The following is a 21,597-nucleotide window of genomic DNA, read 5'->3' as shown; positions in this document are numbered from 1 at the left end:
GAGGAGGGGGGAGGGAGAGAGAGAGAGGATGGGGGAGGGAGAGAGAGAGGAGGGGGGAGAGATGTCATCATCTGATACACAGCTAACAGAGAAAGAGAGTATGGTTACATATTGTGTATAATAGGCATGGTTTTTGTCTCCAATTCCTTCTATACTCCTTATTCTTTTCTTTATGTTTTCTCATGTAGGGCCATTGATAGTAAATTAAAAGGTAACTGGTCTCAGTTCTGGCAGAGTAATGTCGGCCATGGTGAGATAATGTGTGTAATTCTGTTAGTGATTCAATCATTAGCTTGTTTCTACAATGATAATAACTATAAAACTTGCAGTCAAAATTGGCTTAAGATTTTTCATGTAGCTAAGGACATGTGTATCAGAAAATGTAATAAAATTTGAGGTAATTTTGGAGCCGTTTTTGGGAAAAAAGCATGGGCTATAGTACATGTTATTTTTTTAAAGCAACCATAACTTAAAATTCAAATACATATACATGTAGTTTTTAAAAGTTAACGTACATGTACTTGGATGATTTAAGATACATACAAGTACATGTACATGTACATGTACTTGTTATTTTACTCAGAGATAGGGTGGCTTAAGATACAATGTATGTTGCATATAAAATAGAAATGAGGCATTCACTAAGGCATATGCACATTTACTGAGACTTACATGATTTGCTAATTCATCTTTATGCTGACCTTAGCATTACATAATGTCTACTGTACAGACGCTGATAATTAATTACTTATCACCGTCTATCTAGACTAGACATTAGACATTATTATTTATTAGACATTATTCATTTGCATAATTATTGCGAATACCATGGACTATAATGTCTCTCGAAAAACTTTGATATCAAAAATTCACTCATAAAAATTTCTACATACATGTACATGTACATGTACAGTAGCATAAAGGCATTGATGCTCTGTCAGTGCCCTATGCTGTTATAATGGAGGGGCCATTTTTTGAAGTTTAGACAAAAATTAATATCAATCTCTCTCTCTCTCTCTTTGTTGATTAGGGGCAGGTTTTTACGAAGCCTATAGCAGATTTGAGAATTTAAAATTACAATCGTACATTGGTGAGCCTTACTCCTTTTCCCTCTCTGCCTCCTGACCCTCTCCTTCTTTACAGGGCACAGGTCAACCATTAAGTGTCTCCATGTTCAAGACAGTGAGCATATATTTATCAGTGGCAGTAAAGACCGCACGGTTAAGATATGGTCGCTTCACAATCAAGGTGATGGTAGCTTTAATTGTGGGTACAGGCAGTCGTATAACATGCACCAGAGACCTGTCTCTAATGTCACTGTCTTTGATAGCCTTCAAGCTATATCATGTGATGGGAGCGTTCATGTAAGTAGAGAGAGAAGTACATACATGTACATGTATGTGCATGCACTGAAAAGCACCTGCTGCTTCATGGGAAAACAATTACATGTACTATAAAAATGTTGATTCAGCAGGATCAACCCATGGCCCCTTAGGAGGGCCTTGGAAGGAGCTAGGAGGTTGCAGTTGGTCTATGTTTTTATTTAAGTGGTGGGATTGATGTTATAGTGTGGTGGTTTACAGTCAGTGAGGTGGTTCCTGGCAATTTAAAGTACTCCCAGCTCTTCCAATGCCCTCCCTTCTAATGCCTTAAGGTTGATAAGGCCCTTCCTTCCACTTTACTAATTTCTTTGTTTTAGTTGTGGGATATGGAGACCTCCTATTGTCTACAACAGTTTGTATCTCCTCGACCAAACACCCAATTCCTCGCCATGGAGACACTGAAGGACACTCCCTCTACTGCTGTTGTAGCAACAGGAGATTTTTACTTGAGGTGAAGGCTAATTTAAAATAATGATAATAATAATTATTAATGGTTTTATTTCTTTAAAGGTTTATTGATATCAGAGCCCGTAACATGCAGCACCTGTGGAAGACACACTTTGCCACTGCTGGTATCTTATTCGTTCATAGAGTCATTTTTGTCATTTCCCTCTTCCTCCCTCCCTCCCTCCCTCCCCCTCTCTTTTTCCCTCTCTCTCCCTCCCTCCCTCTCTCTCTCTCTCTCTCTCCCCTTCTCCCTCTCTCCCTTCTCTCCCCTTCTCCCCCCCTCTCTCTCTCTTTCAGGTAGTATTAGATTCCTGGCCCATCATAGCACTACACTAGTTGTAGGTAATACTAATGGTACATTGAACACCATTGACATAAGAACTGGGGAATTGCTGGGCTGCTGGAAACCAACTGACAAATGGCCTCTACCAGTGAGTCATTCCCTAACATACAATGTACTACATTCTCTTAATCAATATTACATGTACATGTATATACTGTATTGTACTCCACTAATAGTAGTTTCCTCTTAATAGCTCTTGTTCTATTAATAGAACTTCAATAAATAGGATTTTATGCATTAACACTTCATTAGTAGTGCATTGTGTTATTATTGCATCGAGCAAAGTTCCATTCTTTGTTAAAAGCACATTTTTGGCGGCTTATTATAAAGTTTAGCAGGCAGTCTTAAGTTCAATGGACTGCTTCTTTGTTTGCATTCATAGCATCATTATAAAGAATCCTAAGATGTATGTGTATGTATACACGTATCATTTCACAGTACAGTAATACAGTTATGGCAATGGTATCACTGTCATGTCCTATGTATGTCTTTACTGTCAATCTCTCTGTCTACATGTACAACAGATAGCATTTGTCCAAAGGATTTGTTTATCTGTTGACATATTTAAGTTCATTATTAAATTTGAAATACATACCAGCAAGGGAAACTCCCATTCATTATTTATACTAATGTCTCTCCCTCTCTCTCTCTCTCTCTAGCCCACCACTTGGAATGAGAATCTATTTCAGTTAAAGTTTACTGAGCGTGGTAATATACTAACCAGTGCTGGCCCTGGCCTCATATCACTCTGGAAACCAAACGGCCGTGACCTAAACCACTACAGAGGTTAGCCTATATCAGTTTAGAATTATCGTGATTGTTTTTATAATTATTTTCTTAATGATCAACTCAATTATTCCACAATCAATTGTGTCCATGATATTGTACAATTGTTCCAAAAAATCACTAAATAAAGTCTATTAACATTGTTTATATTACTTGTACCACATTGGCTACTTCGCCTTCATTGTCTTGAATCTAAAGGTTCTTTTGACTTCTAAATATTTTCAGAGGCCACATCTTTTTCTTTCCAGTGCTCTGCTTGGCAGGTGAAGCCTCGTCAAGTGAACTCATGGACTTTGATGGCTGGACACTTATCTTCTGCTTCCCTTTAGCCCTTCCAGAATGAGTAGAAGCTCCATCAGTTTTATTAATGTTACCAATAGACTCAGCTTTGACACTTAGCCTGGCAGAGCTAGTGACCAGAGGAGGTGGAGGGGATCGTACAGGAGCTGAGACCTTCCTTGATTTTGAAGAGACAAACTCGGGAGAGATAACAGCCTCTACTGATACAATATCCTCTGGTAATTCATCCGACACACCTAGAAGGAAAAGAAAATGTTTTGAATAACTTCACGTATCTTGATTCTTTGTTGACATTTTTGCTACATTCTACCTAGCAAAGCATGAAAGCTGTACTATAATAGGTTGTTCCTACATGTACATGTACATTGTGTCGTCTTGTTATATTGCCCATGCACCTGTTGTCTGATAATTATCATTTGACCCTAACCGGTAAAAGGAAATAATAGGTTTGTCACAAATTGTGTTGATGGGGACATAAACACCTCAGCATTTTGTCAGCACTTTTGCATGTACCTGTGTAGACTTGATGAATGCATGGAGTTATTTCCCTACATATTGTAACTTCCTCAGTCATCTTTTAATTAAAATATAGCTCTCTTAAGGAGGATATAATGTCTATGCACTACCGCCATAAGTATAATAAGTGGATATGACTATCATTGCATCCTGCAATCAGTACATGTTTACATGTGGCAATGCAGCTGAAACTTGCTGGTGTATTCATCCGTGACATATCAGCTATTTCTAGCAGATACACTTCTTGTACCTATCATAGCTATCTTGTATAAGTGCCGCCTGATACTCCATGTACATGTACATGTAGCTACATTGTATGTGTGCATGTAAGTACATGTAGTCTTACCTGTCGGGGATTGTATTTCATCATCCAAGTCAGACTCATCAATGGACAGTGAAATCTTGTACCCAGTGCCCTCTGGCTGTGTGTTGCATCTCTGGAAAGCAACGGGCGGGGCTCCCTCATGAAAGCCTTCAGAGTAGTACCTCTTATGACGCTGGGCTGGGTTTCTTTGGTGGGTGGTACCCTTGTATAAGAGGACGTCCTCTTCCTCCTCCTCCTCTCTTGATTGGTTTCTTGTTTCCCTGGCTAGGAGCTTCAGTACATCTAAGGTTTCTTTGGTGCAGTTGTCTGCTTGCTGGAGCTGCTTGTCCAAGTATGGATAGCTTCCACCTAGCCTCTCCCTCAGAAACTCTATTTGCTTTTTCAATGCTTTGGCAGTCATTGTTGTTGTACGGATGGATAAGTGAATGCTCCTTGCGTCTGGATCAAGATGTTGGCTAGGACTGGGCTGTGGGACGCTGTCAAACTGTTCCAATTTAAACAAGGTCCTCTCCGACCTGTTGTCACGATCTTTTGGTGGCATCGAGCCCCAAATCCTGTGCTCATTTTTTCGAGAAGCACTTTGAGGTTGGATGTACTTTTGCCTTGGATCATTAACCTGATGCATATCTGATTCCATGGAAACGTGGACCTCCATGGAATCTAAATCAGATTGTGGAGGAGGTGAAGAAAAGGAAGGAGGTGAGTGTATGATTGGTCTATTAGGCATGTAAGACCCCCCAGTAGTGTACTGCTGGGTGACAGGAATAGTACCGGTAATGCTGGTCGTCTTGTATGGTGCTGATAGCCACATGCTTGATGGATATCGGTCGCTGGAGGATCGTACAACGTTACGGCGTCTTTGGTTGTAGCTCCTTCTTGCATCAACACGCCCAAACTGCTCGTAGTCTTCTTCTTCCTCATCAATTTTATCTGAAATATTAGCACAGGTCTCTTCTGTAGGTTTCTTCATGACTCTATTCCTGTGTCTATCTATAATAAAGATTATAATAAATAATATTATAATGATGATTATTTAAATGATAACAATACAAGAGTACAAGAATTGAAAAGCTTGCTGCTATGCTCAGTGTAAAACAGTTTTGCTTATCATTATTGCAGGCTGTGCATGCTTAAAAGAAAAAGGTTGTTTTTATAAAAGACAGCCTACTTTCAAATGCATCTATTTTCCTCTTCAAGTCCATTCTTCCTATCTCTTCCAGTGAAGTGGCAAGTGGTCCAAGAGAGTCCGGGGATATAATGTTTCGTCCTTCTATGAAGCTAAGGACTCGAGCAGCATAGCTTGTCTCCTTGGTGGCCCCCACTTCGCTGTACCACTTAGGCAAATCAAACATATATGCGAGAGCTATAACGTCTGCTTTTTGCATCTCCTCAGCGATCCCTGCCAGCAGTTTCTTGTAGTCTTTGTAGAGCTCGGCGTCCTTAGACCTCGGTGTAGTAGGCCAGTACATCTCGTCTCCTTGCTCGCTTTGGTGATGCGTAGCCATCGTTCTCCCCTAAGCAAAGTATGTGGAGGACAGGAGAAAGAATGCTGTGCATGACTTGAATGCAGCCATTTTATGCACTGTCCTCCCACACGTAATTATTGCGCAATGCATGATGTTAGTAGAAAAATTTTAGCAATTTTTGCTTTCTTTAGGTCAAAACTCTCACACATCATGTCTTGAGATGTTTGGAGAAGAACTGGTGACAATTTCAAACAATGGTCAGGTACTTGTTCATGGGTCATTCGAATTTTTGGTAAGTTGTGCAACTTTTAATTTATGCAGTGGGGGACAACTAGTTCTTATAAAATTAAAATTTCAGTAATTACTGGTGTCATTATACTACCACAAATGGTCTAAGCATCCTAAGAGTTTATTTAACTTTGCATTCTTCAGGAAATGCCCTAAGCTTTGGTGTAAATTTCATTGTTTTCTTGGAATGTCTTCTTGTCAATGTAGTTGTGCATAACAAGATTAGACCACATGGAGTTATTTGCCATTCATGCAAAAATTTTCATGCATTAGTTTGATCAAAAAAGGAGAAGTACAGGTCATTCATTAAGTAGGGGGAAAGTAAGGGGAAATCACTGCTTGCACGCTGCTATCATTGGAATTTAAATTGTCTGTAGCAGCCAGTCAGTTACCATGGCTATAACCAATAACCTATAGCCTTTAACCTATAACCTAGCTATAACCTTTATAGCCAGTAGGACACTCTCCTCTAATTATTATCTACTCTTGCTATAACGGATCTATCACCAAATTAAATTATATATTTTATTATTTTTATCTAGAGAGATAATATTATTCATTCTACCAAAATAAAACCAAAGGAAATTCGTGGGAGTATAACTTCCTCTGCTAGCCTGCCACAGAATCAATTGCTTCTGCTGGGCAGTGACAGCGGGCAGCTAGTACTGATGGCTTAGTGTACTGGAATATACAGAGAGTTACAAACACATACAAGTTTGCAGGTTTTTGTGTATTATAGAAAATTAATTATAATTTTATATTGATCTGAACTATAATTATGTAAGTGTCTCAAATTTCAAAATTAAAAATTATTATAAATACTAAAGGAATTACAAAATAATGTTTACTTATTTTTAATATTGATAATAATAATAATAATAATAATAATAATAGAGACGGGTTACGTTACTTAATTTTACTGTCACAGCACAAGTAATAAAAATTTTAATAACGATAAATGATTATCATTATTAATCAGTTAGTGGCATTTGAATAATCATCGTTATGGTTGTTTTTGTTAGATCTCAGAGCTGTTGTTTCATGCGATAATTGGCTTGGGCAATATGAACTTCATTGACAGCTGCCTTCTTGTTGATGTGCTCAAGCTGTACATTCTGTCGGTCTAACTCATCGCCCATATCAACTGCTATACCATGAAGATTATCAAGAATATTACCTACAGCTCTGAATGAGAGAGAGAGAGAGAAAGGGGGAGGGAGAGAGAGGGGAGAGAGGGGGGGAACAAGAGAGAGGGGGGAAACAAGAGAGAGGGGGGAGAGAGGGAGGGAGGGAGAGAGAGAGAGGGGCAGATGGAGGGAGAGGAGAGAGAAAATGTTAAGAACAGTCTCCTGGGAGAATTCTGCTTATACATGTAGCTCAAGTTGCAAACACTACAGGACAGCACTGTATTGTGAATCGGTTTCAGTTAAGTACATGCTCAATGGCAGGAAAATAAACTGTGAGCAGACAATCTTGTTCTCTCTTTCTCTCTCCTCACAATCCTTGTAATAGTGATAATGTTTACACACGTCATAACAAAACGGAAATAATTCCTAGCATCCAAGTGAGCACAAGCTCTTAACATAACAGATACCAAACAAAGTGAATCGTGTCATGAGTGAGAACACTAACTGAAGGTTCTGATCCATTTCATCTTCTCTCTCATCTCCAGTGACTCTCTTGATGTATCCTCCCTCTCCTCCTCCTCCTCCTCCTCTTGGTGCATCAGTCCTTGGCTGACTGGTGACCACAGGGTCCTTAGCCTTCTTCCCATAAGTCCTCTGGTAGTCTTTTGATTTCTGGAAAGAGGAGGACAGAGAGAATAGTATAATAATAGTATAGTCCAGCCAATACTTATTGTACCATTATTCAATCACTCTACACACTATAGTCTCTGGCAATTATATATGGGTAGTACATTATATGCTGCATGCTTTTAGTAGTGTTACTGTACAATGTATGTGAATAAAACTATTGAGTAGTTTTTAGCTCTATACTGCATACTAAATCATGTATTATTTTATTGACTATACACTAATGAGTACATTGTTGTAATCATTAAGTGAAGTGGATGCCAAGTGGCCAGTTGTTAAATGAAGCAGCCAACCTATCATTAGATTAGCTCGAAGGAGGATACAATTAGTGTGACAACCTGTGTGCATAGCATGGAGTAATTAATGCTTACAAATATCTGCTCTTATAGTAACAGCTAATTCAAATATTTACATATGAAAAACAAATTAGAAACAATATTTGATTAGATGTAAGAATACAGGTACATCTAGCAGGATACAGATGTGTTTGTATTATTATATATAATGTACAGGAAGGATAATTATGTTGTTTTTCTTTCCTTCTTACTTCCCCATTAAATCTACATTTACATTCTTTTCTAAAGACCACAAGTCTTGAATTTTTTGTCCCTCCCCCTCCTCCTCTCTCTCTCTCCCTTTCCCTTACAGTCACACTCCTGGGTCCACCAGGGCACGAGCAGCAACCACAGACTTTCTCTATCTCTTTCAAATTCTTGTCGGCTCTTTTGAGATCAACGTTCATCTCATCCAGCCTCCTCTCAACATTGTCAAGCTTCTCTCCTACAAAATACAAGTACATGCAAAATGACACTCGATACAAAGCAAAAAGCTTATCAAATACACATATTTATACGAGAGAAGAATGGATAGCAAAGGAGTGGGCAGTAAAGATGCTGACCTTGTTCATTCAAGGTCACTAGAGTGTCCACTCCGATTTGGTTGGTATCAACGGCCATGTTAAGCATCCTCCGGGTGGATTCCAGGGTCTCATCGGTCACTTCATCTATCCTCTGATCCAAGCGTCGTACCTCGTCCTCTCCTGCAGACATTTTGTGCTTCTTTCTCTCTCTTCTAGTCTTTCCTCAACCTCCTTATTCCTTAAAAGCTGCTTTAGTATACGAAAAATATCCAGAAAAGTCTACAAAACGCGAGATCACGTGATCAACAAATCCGAGTCAAAATGGCGGATAAGTCAGTCGTCAATTTTTATCTCTTTGGTCTACAGGAAAGTGGTTCTATTTCTTTTAATGGAGGCCAAGACACTTCAGTATCTTGCATTTTGACACATTTAGGCTACAACGTGGATAATGTAAGAGTTATGTTATTTGTATCACTTTAAATCAAAGCTTCCTTAAAACTCCCTTTTAAAATTATGTATGTATAAACACAATGCATGAAATTTGAGTCTATATTTTTTTATATTATGTAAAATCAGCATAGAAACTTTAAGCTCATTTTCGATCAAAATTCAATTCTTAGAAAATTTAAAGTTGCTTCAAACTTTCACTAAGACCATAGGCTAGTACAGGGACTTTGGTCAAATTTTGTAAAAATTAATGGTTCTGAGCAATTTTTCACTTTATTTATCTTTCCTCGTATATGTTTTTATGTTGCATAGAAAGTTTGAGCTGATTCTGATCAAAATTGGATTTTTTATGAATTTTTAAAGTTGCTCCAAAATCGGGTCAAAGTCCCTGTACAGGGCCATTGGCCAAATTTCGCCAAAAATGACTAGGAGAGAATTCTTCATTTTTATAATTTTTTCTGATACATATACATGTTCTTATGTTATGTAGAAAGTTTGAACTGATTCCGATCAAAATTGTATTTTTATATGAATTTTTAAAGTTGCTCCAAAATCGGGTCAAAGTCCCTGTACTATAGTACGGGCCATTAGCCAAATTTTGCCAAAAATGGCTAAGAGAAAATTCTTCATTTTTATGATATTTTCAGATGCATATACATGTCCTTATGCTGCATAGAAAGTTTGAGCTGATTCCGATCAGAATTGAATTTTTTACGAATTTTTAAAGTTACTAAAAAATTGGGTTATACATAGTACATGGACTATAACACATTAACTTTATTCCATAGTAATAGTAGCAATTTCCTAATACATGCTGTACATGTACATGTACATGTACATGTACATGTAACTTTGTAATGTACATGCAGTTGACCTTTTGTCTGCTTATAACTGCATTTATCATAATTTTTTTTTATTTTTTTGCTTCATTTTTATTTTTTAGTATTATTTTGCTCACAATGGTTACCCTGTACAGGATCTGTCCCTACCTCTCTCACTAGATCAAGAAGAGAAAGACAATGGCATAGCCATCATTAGAGCCTCGCCACGTCTTTTAGGAGGGAAAGGAGGTAATTAAGTTCAACTCATATAATAATAATAATTATTATTATTATTATTATTTTCATGAATTTATTTTTAACATTATTTTTAGGATTTGGTGCCCTAATTCGTGCTATGGGTATGCGTGTGAATAAGAACAGAACACGAGATGCTAGCAGAGATCTCAGTGGAAGAAGAATAAGAGATGTTAATGCTGAGAAACAGTAAGAGAAAGGAAAAACATACTTATTTACTTATGCATACATAAGGCCTTTCCAATAAGATTCATAGTTTCCCATTACAGAGGCGGGCCTGATGCGGGTGGGCGGGTTTGTTCATTTTCATTAAATTTATTTATTATCAGTGGTATAAATTGCTTGTATAATCAATGCAAAACTGCAATAAGGAATAGCGATGCGGCACCATGCAGGCGGGTAATGGGAAACAAGGAATCAAATTGGAGTGGCCTAATATTCTCTTTTGAGAATACTTATACATGTACTTGTACGTAGATGCACAATATTCTCTTTTTCTCTTTTTTCTTTCTCAAGGCTGGCAGAGTGGGCAAAGAAGGAGCCAGAGAGACAGAAGAAGAAAGAAGAAGAGAAAGCAAAGAAGAGGAAGATGCTACTAGAGGGCCCCAAGCATTTCTTTAATGACCCAGAATACATGCAGCAGCTTGAGGACAATGAAGTTAATCTAGATGAAGCTGTTAGACAAGGTTTAAATGGAGGAGCTGGTTGTAGTAGTAATGGGTCGCGTAAAAGAGAGAGAGAAGGGAAGACAAAAGAAAAGAAGAAAATGCTAACGTAAGTAGTGATGATGATGATGACAATAGCAATAATAGTACAACCAGGGCTTCCCACAAAGCATGCTAAGTGAGCTAAACAGCATGAGCTTCATGAGCTGACAAGCACTACAATACAGTACATGGCATTTGGAGCAGCGTTAAAAATTCAAATTTGATCAGAATCAGCTCAAACTTTCTACACAACTTATGTACATGTATATGTATCAGGAAAAAATTTTTAAATGGAGAATTCTCTCCTTTTTAATTTTGACGAAATTTAGCAAAGTTTAGCCCATTTTTGAGCAACATATTAGTTTATTAAGTTCTTTTAATAGGCTAGGGATTGAGGAGCTGTCTTCGGACGACTCTGAGACTGAAAATGAGGAAGAGGAGGAGGAGGGAGAGAAAGAGGAAACAGTTCCAGTTAAGAAGCTTAAAATGACCATCAACGAGAATGAGGAACTTCCTAAACTAACTGATTATACTAACAAAGCCACTCCCATTACTCCACCCACTTCTAATACAACCGATGAACTCGTATCAGTTACACAAACATCAACTAGTAACTGCCAATCCATTTCCACCAACACCCAAGCAACAACAACAGAAACACCACCACCAGCAACCACTTCAACAGATACATGTACTCCTTCATCTCCTCCTCCTCAAATAATGTCAGATCAGGGACAGCCTCGGGTTGGTGACACTAATGGTGCTGAAATTGACCAAGAAACAATTGACAGGTTTGATTTGGATAAGTTTGAAAGCATCCAGGAATTAGAGGCAGTTGGTCCTCACCTCCTGAAGGCCGTGTTGCAGAAACTGGGTCTTAAGTGTGGCGGAACGCTTAGTGAGAGAGCTCATAGACTATACTCTGTGAAAGGATTAACAGTCGATCAGATCGATCCGTCTCTATTCGCTGGAAAAACAAACGGAAAGAGAAAGAACAAAGGAAAGGGAAAGAACACTAATAAATGAAGAAGTGTCTCTCCTTTTCTCATCAGTTGTATTGTTACTGTCACCAATTATTGTTAATTGGATTTTATGGTTTAATATAATTTTAATTTATGTCTCTAAAGTGGCTTTGTGTAAAATTTAAAAAGCAGGAGATGGATGTCAATGTTTTTATAAATACTAAAACAACATGTATATGTAGTTGCGTCAATGTCACATGGATGCATTCAAGAATTCTAACAGCTTCTTTCTGTTGATGTCTCTCGCCTTGTCATCTTTTGATTTCTTTACTTTCATCTTTATAACCCGACCAGACACAGCACTCCTGCCTTTCTCTTCTTTAACAAACTAAATACAATGACAATTAGATGTAACACAGGTAAGTGGATGTGATCATTGCAATTACCCACACCTTTGATAGTTGGACAGGTCCTTTTTCCGAGTGTTTCCTTTTCTTCTTCTTTTCTTTCTTTGCCTTCTTCTTGCTCTTCCCTTTCTCCTTCTATCAGTACCTCAGCCGTAGGCAAACACAGGGAGATTGACGCCATTGATAGTAGTGAGAGATGAAACGATAAAGGCATCCCTCAGAGGAGAGAGGGGATAGTAAAATGGGAACTATAAAGCTCCGTCTTACCTTATGATCTGAGGACGAAGAATGTCTTGACTGTTTGCTATGGGTTTTACCTAATAATAAGTGATTGATTAAATTAATTAACTACCAATATTGTATTAATTAGAAGGGTGTGGTTAACAGTAAGTGTAATTATATTCAGCTCACTCTCTTCGCTAGACGAGTCTCTTTCACTTTCTGAGGAGGAATAGGAAGAGGCAGACTCGGGGGAGGGAGGGGATGAAGATCTATTGGATCTTCTTCTTGACTTCTTTCCTTTGCTGGAGGGCTCAGTGGCCGAGTGCTTCTTGTGAGGAGATCTTGAGCGGTCCCTGTATCCCTCTATAGATTTGAATGCATAGGTGAGACACTATTATAGGCATTAGTGATAAACCTCTTTCTTTCTCTCGCTCTTTCTTGTAGTCGGCCATTTTGTCCCGGCTTTGTTTACTGCGCATGCGCAGACACGTGGTAGATCTAAAATCAAAATAAAAAATTAATTATTGAAAATCTGAAATAGCCAGTGAATTTAAAAAGAATGATAGGAGAAGAGGAGTCATTGAAGGCCTCGAAAAGCTGCAGTACAGGCCAATCCTCGTCTAGGAGTGGTCTACTGACTATGGATCAGAAGCATAGCAGCTCTGACATATTCATATCTATCAGTGGCTTGATAGGAGCAGGGAAATCAACACTTGCTACTAAACTGGCTGAAAAAATGGGGCTGCCTTGCTTCTACGAGCCTGTCATGGATAACGAGTATTTGGCTGATTTCTACAAAGACCCAGCCAGATATAGCTTCCCTTTACAAGTAAAAAAGCTGTTGCTGGTCACGACCACACCCATTTTAATATTAATTTTTTTATTTTTCCCTCTCTTTCTTCTTTACACAGATTTATCTGTTGAATCGTCGCTTCCAGCAGCACCAGTCTATAATCTGGCAGGGACAAGGAGGAGTCCAGGACAGGACAATATACGAAGACTCTGTCTTTGCACGAGTGAGGGGAGGGGCTGGGGTGTAGTCAATAAAGATTATTATTTTTTCTCGTGATTGTGCTTGACAGGTTTTGATGGAGTCTAATTTAATGGAGGAAAGGGAATATCGCACTTACCTGTCACTTTTCAGCAACATGTCGAATTTTATGTAAATTGAAATAATAATAATAATAATGTCTTTAACTCTCTCTTTTAGGAAGAAGCCAAACCTTATTGTTCATTTGGATGTTTCTCCTGAGGAGAGTCTGAGGCGTATAAAGAATCGAAGTCGTGACTGCGAATCCTCAATTACTTTGGAATACCTACAGAACCTTCACAAAGCCTATGAGGTCTTTATTGCTGATATCGCTCGCATTATCCCAGTCATAAGAGTTAATTACGAGCGCTTTAGAACCACTGAAGAAATGGCTGATATGATAGTTAGGTAGGGCAGCATAATTTGTAGTCACTCTAAGTTTTTTTGATTGTGTAGAGAGTATTCCAAAATGTGTTCCATTCGTTATGTGGATTTTAAAGATAAGACCCCAGATCCTGAGAAGAGGGTTTTAAAAGATGCCAAACCTCTCCGTAATGTGTCAAACGACATTGAGAACACACCAGTGAATTAATAGTGGACATTTTTGAAACTCATTAGGATTAAATATATTTTAGAAATACATGAGTTTAGCATTTTACTTCAAAAAAGTTTATATAAATGTACAATATAGTATATCACTGGTGCATCAATTTTGTATCCAAAAGGAATTGCACTTTAGTTGTTTGCATTATTCTCTATGTTAACTTCCAGCACATTGCTCCACCTAATCATTCAATCACTTGACTATCACATGATGAGAGAATATATTTACCTTGTGTAACTGTATTCATTCCCGAATTCAAAGCAATGAGTGCTGGTTGTACTTATCACTTTGATTGAGAATTCGTCATCATTTCCCTATTAATATTCATTATTTATGTACAGCCATTATGAATTACCTTCTCTATCCTACATGAATCTAGAGGTAATGCAAAGAGAATCTCATCCATCTAGAAACAAAATAAATGTATAAATAGATGAAACATCACACCTACCATGTGATTAGTATATCCCACTAGGAAGGAGTGATTGAGTACAAACCATTTTGTCTCCCATTCACTATTAGTAGTACTGCCATTGGTAGAGTAACAGTGTTTCAGATAATCACTCAACCCAGTATCAATAATAGTACCCAGCAGTGATATCTAGCAATAGTAATGATAAATAGATAACTCTTGATAGTATAGTCATGCCATAATTGCCACTAGATCATAAGTACCTCATTAAAGTCCTCAAATTCCATTGCAATGTTCATCGGAGCAGCATCTGGTGCATCTACTTCTTCAATAGGTTCACTAGTAGTAGGTGTGCTCTTATGTACTTCAAGTTTACGTGGTGAGCGTGTCCACCGAGAGCGTAATGCCGGGTCCTTAAGCATTTCCTTGTAGACCCCTACATCAAATGAATCATGATCAATGAACATGCACATGCAATAACCAAGTTCTCAAAAATTAATTTTTTTGCTTACGTTTTGAGAATGAGTCAGTCAGTGATTGCGTTTTTCTTGCATATTTAAATGAGCTACACCTTTCAATCTCCCTATCCACTCCAATCCTAATACACTATAGTATAAGAGAGAAAGGAGAAGTATATTATGTAAAATGATTATTTAATGTGAACCGCTTACAGAGACAAATTTGTCTCGTTCTCTTTCATTCCTGGATTGAATAGAGAGATGAGGAAGATGGAGGTAATAAGAATATTGTACAATGTTTATTTTACCTAGCACAGAGTCTGAAAGGTTTAGATATTGCTGGAGTGAAAAGGCAGAAGCTGTTCTCAGTAACACGTGAATGCATTGAAGATATCTGCACAATAAAGAGAGCAAAATGAGGAGTAGAGTATTAAAAGGATGTGTATACTTGAAGAGTCTCCAAAGGTAATTTGTACTTTATCTTAAACTTCATTTTTCTTGTGATGCTGGTCAATATAGCAGTATCTGAAAACTAGAAAAGAGTAAGTTATGAATGCTGCACTGTGTTTGAGGTAATTCATGTACCACAAACAAGACTAGCTGCTTTCTTTTATTTAGTTTTCTTCCTGACACCATTTCAACAGGTCCTCTTAGCAGGAATCTCTATTATAAAGAAATGCCAAAGTATACATATAGTTCTATGTACATGTACTCAGTTCTTTCACTCACCCTCCCTGGTATAACTAGTGTCTCTTTGGTGTCAAACATCTTTTGGAATTTGACTACAATTGCTTGTTGCTCCTGGCATGAAGGAAGGAAAAACAAAGTAAGTATGAGTGTGTGTCTTGCTATACCAAATCTTTGATTCTATTGTTAAGGTGCTTAGCAACATCTGATATAGCCTTCAGAGCACCTGTAAACAAGGTAGTAATGAACCTTTGTCCCTCTCTCTCTCTCTCTCTCTCTATACTTTTAGTATGTTCAATGTCATTGTGATCCTTGGGTAGCAGCTTCTCATAGTCTACCAAAAAGGTAACGAGAGTATTTGTGCGAATATTATTGAATAAATAATATACCTTCAAGGAGTAGTTTGTATCTGGGTATTCTTTGTATTGGATATAGCATGTAACTGGATAAAGGGAGACCTTTGCACATTGTTGTACTACTCTGTATAGAAGAAATAATAACAGCAATATAACTATTGGTATGGTAAAATAATTGTACCTCAATCATGTGTACTAATTCTGCAAAAGGTTTGTAACGTTTCATGGCCTCAGCAAAAGCAATCTGAGCATCATCAAACCTTGATGTATACATTGAGTATAACTACAGGTGATACAATAATGATAACTATTTAATTTGATTTATTTTTACTTTGAAGAATGGAGCTCTGGTGGCTAATACATCTGCTACGACACTCTCCTCATTCCTATAAATATAATAATAATAATAATAATAGAGATATTGTCGCGATGATATTACCAGTTCTCCATTCTGTTCTCAAGCTCGTTTAGAAGGTCAAGATTTAAAGCATGTATTTCACCAACGTTAAGAAATATTCTCTTCCTATAGAACTCTGGTAAGATTGGTTTCTTAGTCTTGTGTGCAGTTTTCACCGAACCATGCAGAACCTATTGGATATAAATGTTGACTTAATATACACTATACAAATTTCATGAAACCTTTTCTAACAAACGAATCCCTTGAATGTACCTAAAGGATGAGATACCTTTGAAAGTTTAAAGCATGAGTATGTCACAGTGAGTAAGTACACGTATGGGTCAGTAGTTACTATACAGGTTTGCTTTTATTGGAATGTAAATGAAATGAATGTATAGTATTTCACTGCATTCTTGCAATGATTATGTTTCAGGCATGTTTGTGTGTTTTACATAGACATTTGCTATTTTATGTCAAAGTTCATTCTCACGTTCTTTCTGATGTCAGCAGCTCTTGGGCTTTGAAGTAGTGTCGAGGTAGGGAAGACTTTATAAAAATAAAGGAAATCATTTTCACACAAAATAACTTTACCGACTGACCTTATCAACAGGAGTTGATCCTGTCACAACATTACTCTCTTTTTGCCTCTCCACTCTCCTATCAAGAGTTGTGGTCGGAGTAGAAGAGGCACTTCCTCCTTCCATTTCAGTCAACAAGAGAACCTCAGAGTCTCTCTGGTGCTCATCAGTCTCTGAGTCTTCTATATCATCGTATGGCGTGAGTTGGGATAGGAGGAGCTCGATTGCAGTCTCGCAGTCCTCAGAAGTGGCGGAGAGACGAGTGACATCGTCAGGAGAAGAGGTAGAGGGCTTTGAGGAATTGCATAACTCCTGCCAATGACCCTGTTTGTAAAATGGATTATTTGTTTTATGTAAAGGCCATTATCATTTTATACTATTCTTTATGGTCATTTGCAACTTTACATGCTAACTGCTCCATTAATAGCACTTGCAATATACAAGACAGCTCATATAACCTTTCATACCTGTGGTTTTGATGTAGAGCCCTCATCGTCACTGCTGTCATCTGCGTCTGTTGTCTCAGTCTCGCTCTCCTCCGTGTCAGAGTCGCTGAAGTGCCATTCGTCTATTTCTATGAATCTTTGTAAGACCTCCTCCGTCAGTGAGCCAATGTTACACTCTAAACTCTCTTCCAGATCTCTTTCTGTGCTCATATCGACCATGGACCAGATTTCTCTTTATTAATTGAAAACCACGCCTATTAAGAAAAGCAGCTGCTGACTCAACGCCCACGTGTTTGCACAAAGGGTGGAAAATGATGCACAGAAGAGGTGGAATGAGGGTTTTTGGTGCAACTCTGATACTCTTTATCATCTCTTTTAGTCTTCTCATTGCTTGGGAGGTGGCTAATCTTGATAATCCCTCCACTGCAGCAGTTAAATCTACTAGAAGTGAGGATAACAGCAAGGCTAACCTCACCAGCACACTGGCAGAGTTGCTTTTGAAAGTAACTACACCTCTTAACCGCCCTCCACTGGTGAGGTTTGATTGGTACTCTCGCAAACAGACTCCAGTACACTTTGGGTGAGCTCAAGATAGCATACACAGACAGAAAAAGCATATCTTTCAACCTACCCTTTCTCTATATTGTAGATATGCAGGACAGACTGCTATGGCAATATTAAGACCTTATGGCTTTCAGGAAACTCATTCAGATGATTGGGTACATACTTTGAGTGTATTAATTCATATATTTACCATCTTGTTATTAAAGGATCTTTTATGGACGCTGATACCACAATGGGATTACTTACACACTGCATCTACCAGGAACCTCCCACGTCCATGGCAGGTGCACAATCACTGCCTTTCACTGCACGATGGAGACGGGATATCTGGTACTAAAGCATCTCAGTGGAAGCACTATCAGTGTATGGTTTCAAAATTTGGAACAGAGAAATATAACTACATGCCAGAGACATTTATTTTACCAAGGTGAAAGCATAATTACAATCGCTACACTTAGCTCACTATGGTAATTGTGCTATTTCTAGAGATGTGGAACAATTAAAATCAGCACTGGAGTATGATGGAGTCCAAAGGCCATGGATACTAAAACCATCATCAGGGAAGAGAGCTATAGGTGTGAAAATATTAACAGACAAGTCACATTTACCAACAGACACTCAGCATTATGTAGCTCAGCGCTACATTACCAACCCTCTCTTAGTCAATGGTAGGAAGTTTCACATTCGTCTCTACCTCCTCATTACTAGCCTTCAACCACTGAGGGCCTACCTGCACAAAGAGGGGCTTGTTCTTTTTGCTATATCTAATTACACTAGCAATCATAACTCACTCAAGGACTTGAGCATACACTTAACTAATGCAGCAGTTGCTGATAGAGAAAAAAGAGAGAGTGTTACCAATTCAATGCTTTTGACAGAGCTATGGAAAGTTTTGGAACTTAAAGTTAACATCAGTTATGTAAAAGAAGAAATAAAATCAGTAATGTCTAAGCTGGTATTAAGTCAAGGATGTGGTGGTGTTTTGGAGACAAGAAGTCCTGGTACTTGTTTTGACTTAATTGGAGTTGATGTTATGCTTGACTCTAATTACAAGGTTTATCTACTTGAGAGTAATAATGGGCCAGAGCTGTATACTAGCAGAGACAAAACTGAAACTAAAAAAGTAAGAATGTAAGGCAAAACTAAACTAGTGATACTTCAAAGCAACTTAAAACAACAATACTTTTTTGTTTCTTTCTCTTCCCTTTTTTATCAATCTTTCCCCCTCTAGGCTAACGATTTAGCTCACAAAGCAGTTCTTCATGATATGATACCATTAGTTACCAGAGTTGGACACAATGCATTACCAAAATCATATGACTTCCATAAAAGGTTACAGTATCTATAATGGTGATACACACATATAATGTATACATAGGTTGGTAGAGTACATGAATAGAAGTAATAGACATTTTTGTGGGGAGCAAGCTGGATTTGGTGGAAACTGCATACAAATAGAAGAGATTACAATGTTGTGGCTACAGTTTTATGAAGTAAACACCATTCATGTCTTGCACTACCGATATAACTGCTATTTATACTGCCGTAGATGTTAAATAAAGGAAATTTTGAGTTACTCCTTACGGATCTATAGAGTTACAATTATATCAAACAGGCTTAGACATTGTCAGCTGATATAGTGAAACTGTTTTTTCTGGTGGCTGTTGCAACATATCAAACCTTTTTTGTTGTTTATTTTAGAATTTTATGAATACTTCTTTTGGGGCTTGCTGCTTGGGTGGCAAGTTCATCATTATGATTCTCCTGCTGTGTATTCTTCTTCATAGTGTATCATCTCTTAATATCAGGATTGATGGAGATCATGGAAATGATTCAATTCAGTGTCTTATAGAACAGCCTCAGTCTTCCTGTCAGTCATTGGAGTATGTAGCTGATACTATTAACAACACTGGTAACCTCACAATAGAGATCATCAGTCCTACTCTTAGTCTAAAAGGTAGTGTTATATTCACTGATATCAATGGACTAACTATCAATGGACAAGGTACTAGCATTAGCTGTAGCAATGGATTAATGCTCTATGGTAATTCTGGTATAGTTTTTGATACATGCAGTAATGTTACACTCAATAGTTTTACTATTGAGCAATGTGGGTTGCTCTATGAAAAAGAACAATACTGCAAAGTGCAAGCTATATTCTTGTATAATTGCAATAATATTGTTGTTATGCAAGTCAACTTTATCAACAACATTTGCATTGCACTAGTAGTGTATGATATTGAAGGCATTTTTACCATGGACAGATGTTCGTTTGTAAACAACAGTTACTATTCCAACCATTTTGAGAAGCAACAGTCGACTGTATCATCACAAAAGAGGAGAAAATGTCCATCAAATTTGTTTGGAGGAGCTTTGCATTTATACCAACAAAAGATTCATGCATTTGCATTTGTTTCTAGCAGTAAATTTATTAATAATTCTGCTAGTGGTATAGGTGGGGCACTATATGCTAACATAAGTGATACATCAGGATTTTATTTTTTAATTTCTTCTTGTCGTTTTAGTAGTAATATGGCTGATATTAGTGGAGGGGCCATTGCTATAACTGCTTTTAGTGGTGATCCTTTTGTAGCAAACAAATCTGGCTATCAGATTAATGTTTTGGGTTGTGATATTATTCAAAATATGGCACAATTTGGTGGTGGAGCAGCTATTACAATTTCTCATCAAAATTCTTTTTCCAAAAATAACCAGATTTGTTATTTTTGGTTTCGACTTTGCAATTTTTATAACAACAAAGCTAAATATAGTTCAGCATTAGATATCAATGGTAACAGTCAAAGGCTGTATCAATCAGTTTTTACTACTGTACGACTTCACAACTGCAAATTTATAGGTAATGTAGCAGGAATAGATATGAAACACACTGATCATGTCTATAAAGGCAAATCATTCAAGGCAACCATATTTGCTATTAATGCTCTTCTTGAATTTCTAGCACATGTTATACTTACTGATAACATTGGGACTCCTTTGTGTATTCATGATTCTCGAATGCATTTTGGTTTGCGGTCAAATATTAAGTTTATCAACAATACCGGGGAAAATGGTGGAGCTATCCAGCTAACAGGTAATGCAGTCATTGATCTATTCTCCAATTCTACTGTATTCTTCCAGAATAATACTGCAGTATTTGGTGGTGCAATTTGTTCCAGACCAACAGTTATTGTACAGTATAAAGGAACGTGTTTTCTACAAAAATATAGTGGCCCTGCTTCCATTCAGTTTATTAATAACACTGCCATTAGTGGATTTGGCCATGATATTTTTGCTTCTACACTTGAGCCTTGTGTTCAGTTGTATGGTGGGAATGCTTCAATATTATTTACATCTGGGAAAATAAGTAACTTTAAGTTCTCAACTTTGACACCACCTCCAGTTGCTACTGCACCAGTTACACTGTTAATAAATGAGAAAGAACTAGTTCCATATCCTGGAATACCATACAATTTGACTATAACGCAAAAAGATGAACTTGATAGTAATATAACAAACTTGCAGTTGTTTCCATTGTTTGCAGAACTACAAAATGAGCACGATTCATTATTGAAGATTGTTCTAACTCACTCCATTGCTAACAATTACATAATAGTCTTTAAAGGAACAGTAGGAGATAAAGCTACTCTATTACTACAGACAACTGAGTACAGTGCTAGATTATTCATTAACATCACTCTATACCAATGCCCTCCTGGAT

At 37.6% G+C, this 21,597-nt stretch overlaps 8 protein-coding genes across 9 annotated transcripts in view; 4 read left to right on the top strand and 4 right to left on the bottom strand.

Moving 5' to 3' along the window:
• The window catches only part of LOC105313679 (WD repeat-containing protein 81), a 13,583-nt gene extending 6,733 nt beyond the window's left edge, over positions 1-6,850 (top strand). The window contains exons 9-17 of the mRNA XM_019999681.1: positions 187-250; positions 1,031-1,090; positions 1,144-1,364; positions 1,700-1,833; positions 1,893-1,954; positions 2,127-2,260; positions 2,832-2,958; positions 5,757-5,857; positions 6,396-6,850. Coding sequence (XP_019855240.1) covers positions 187-250; positions 1,031-1,090; positions 1,144-1,364; positions 1,700-1,833; positions 1,893-1,954; positions 2,127-2,260; positions 2,832-2,958; positions 5,757-5,857; positions 6,396-6,530 — 1,038 coding nt within the window. The 3' untranslated portion in view covers positions 6,531-6,850. The remainder of the gene's footprint in view (positions 1-186; positions 251-1,030; positions 1,091-1,143; positions 1,365-1,699; positions 1,834-1,892; positions 1,955-2,126; positions 2,261-2,831; positions 2,959-5,756; positions 5,858-6,395) is intronic.
• LOC109584098 (uncharacterized) lies at positions 2,990-5,719 on the bottom strand. The gene is made up of 3 exons (XM_019999688.1): positions 5,268-5,719; positions 4,121-5,089; positions 2,990-3,494 (listed from the first exon to the last, which is right to left on the bottom strand). Exons 1-3 carry the CDS (start codon positions 5,602-5,604, stop codon positions 3,151-3,153), a joined length of 1,650 nt encoding a protein of 549 aa, XP_019855247.1. The 5' UTR covers positions 5,605-5,719; the 3' UTR covers positions 2,990-3,150.
• Positions 6,607-8,801, bottom strand: LOC100635616 (synaptosomal-associated protein 25-A-like). The gene is made up of 4 exons (XM_003388435.3): positions 8,566-8,801; positions 8,314-8,447; positions 7,486-7,652; positions 6,607-7,038 (listed from the first exon to the last, which is right to left on the bottom strand). The coding sequence occupies exons 1-4, from the start codon at positions 8,714-8,716 to the stop codon at positions 6,879-6,881; spliced, it is 612 nt and encodes a 203-aa protein (XP_003388483.1). The 5' UTR covers positions 8,717-8,801; the 3' UTR covers positions 6,607-6,878.
• Positions 8,802-8,807: 6 nt separating this feature from the next.
• On the top strand, positions 8,808-11,944 carry LOC100637133 (protein SDE2 homolog). Its single transcript, XM_003388447.3, has 5 exons — positions 8,808-8,976; positions 9,917-10,043; positions 10,127-10,238; positions 10,566-10,823; positions 11,140-11,944. Exons 1-5 carry the CDS (start codon positions 8,848-8,850, stop codon positions 11,780-11,782), a joined length of 1,269 nt encoding a protein of 422 aa, XP_003388495.1. The 5' UTR covers positions 8,808-8,847; the 3' UTR covers positions 11,783-11,944.
• On the bottom strand, positions 11,913-12,834 carry LOC100637006 (ADP-ribosylation factor-like protein 6-interacting protein 4). 2 transcript variants are annotated; one of them, XM_019999692.1, is made up of 5 exons: positions 12,763-12,834; positions 12,537-12,710; positions 12,393-12,442; positions 12,171-12,260; positions 11,913-12,106 (listed from the first exon to the last, which is right to left on the bottom strand). In XM_019999692.1, exons 1-5 carry the CDS (start codon positions 12,824-12,826, stop codon positions 11,972-11,974), a joined length of 513 nt encoding a protein of 170 aa, XP_019855251.1. In that variant the 5' UTR covers positions 12,827-12,834; the 3' UTR covers positions 11,913-11,971. The 2 variants fall into 2 exon arrangements, 1 of the variants encoding a protein (XP_019855251.1); XR_002185845.1 differs by having other exon boundaries at positions 11,915-12,106; positions 12,171-12,341; positions 12,763-12,828.
• Positions 12,835-12,896: 62 nt separating this feature from the next.
• On the top strand, positions 12,897-14,060 carry LOC100636879 (deoxyadenosine kinase-like). The gene is made up of 5 exons (XM_003388445.3): positions 12,897-13,176; positions 13,259-13,363; positions 13,430-13,509; positions 13,558-13,785; positions 13,834-14,060. The coding sequence occupies exons 1-5, from the start codon at positions 12,907-12,909 to the stop codon at positions 13,967-13,969; spliced, it is 819 nt and encodes a 272-aa protein (XP_003388493.1). The 5' UTR covers positions 12,897-12,906; the 3' UTR covers positions 13,970-14,060.
• On the bottom strand, positions 13,992-17,613 carry LOC109584097 (FYVE, RhoGEF and PH domain-containing protein 6-like). The gene is made up of 21 exons (XM_019999685.1): positions 17,337-17,613; positions 16,891-17,193; positions 16,782-16,837; positions 16,534-16,564; positions 16,334-16,482; positions 16,226-16,280; positions 16,076-16,177; positions 15,928-16,018; positions 15,822-15,872; positions 15,706-15,764; positions 15,581-15,652; positions 15,437-15,514; positions 15,300-15,383; positions 15,160-15,245; positions 15,065-15,095; positions 14,906-14,999; positions 14,657-14,829; positions 14,433-14,582; positions 14,337-14,387; positions 14,210-14,295; positions 13,992-14,161 (listed from the first exon to the last, which is right to left on the bottom strand). The coding sequence occupies exons 1-21, from the start codon at positions 17,532-17,534 to the stop codon at positions 14,113-14,115; spliced, it is 2,049 nt and encodes a 682-aa protein (XP_019855244.1). The 5' UTR covers positions 17,535-17,613; the 3' UTR covers positions 13,992-14,112.
• On the top strand, positions 17,602-19,579 carry LOC109584099 (tubulin polyglutamylase TTLL4-like). Its single transcript, XM_019999689.1, has 7 exons — positions 17,602-17,895; positions 17,965-18,034; positions 18,086-18,306; positions 18,366-19,002; positions 19,111-19,211; positions 19,258-19,372; positions 19,429-19,579. Exons 1-7 carry the CDS (start codon positions 17,627-17,629, stop codon positions 19,471-19,473), a joined length of 1,458 nt encoding a protein of 485 aa, XP_019855248.1. The 5' UTR covers positions 17,602-17,626; the 3' UTR covers positions 19,474-19,579.
• The last annotated feature ends 2,018 nt before the right edge of the window (positions 19,580-21,597 follow it).

The sequence above is a fragment of the Amphimedon queenslandica genome, unplaced genomic scaffold, assembly GCF_000090795.2.
Source record: "Amphimedon queenslandica unplaced genomic scaffold, v1.1 AMPQUscaffold_13248, whole genome shotgun sequence".
Taxonomy (NCBI): domain Eukaryota; kingdom Metazoa; phylum Porifera; class Demospongiae; order Haplosclerida; family Niphatidae; genus Amphimedon; species Amphimedon queenslandica.
The sequence above is the reverse complement of the archived record's forward strand: the minus strand, read 5'-3'. Positions and strand labels throughout refer to the sequence as shown.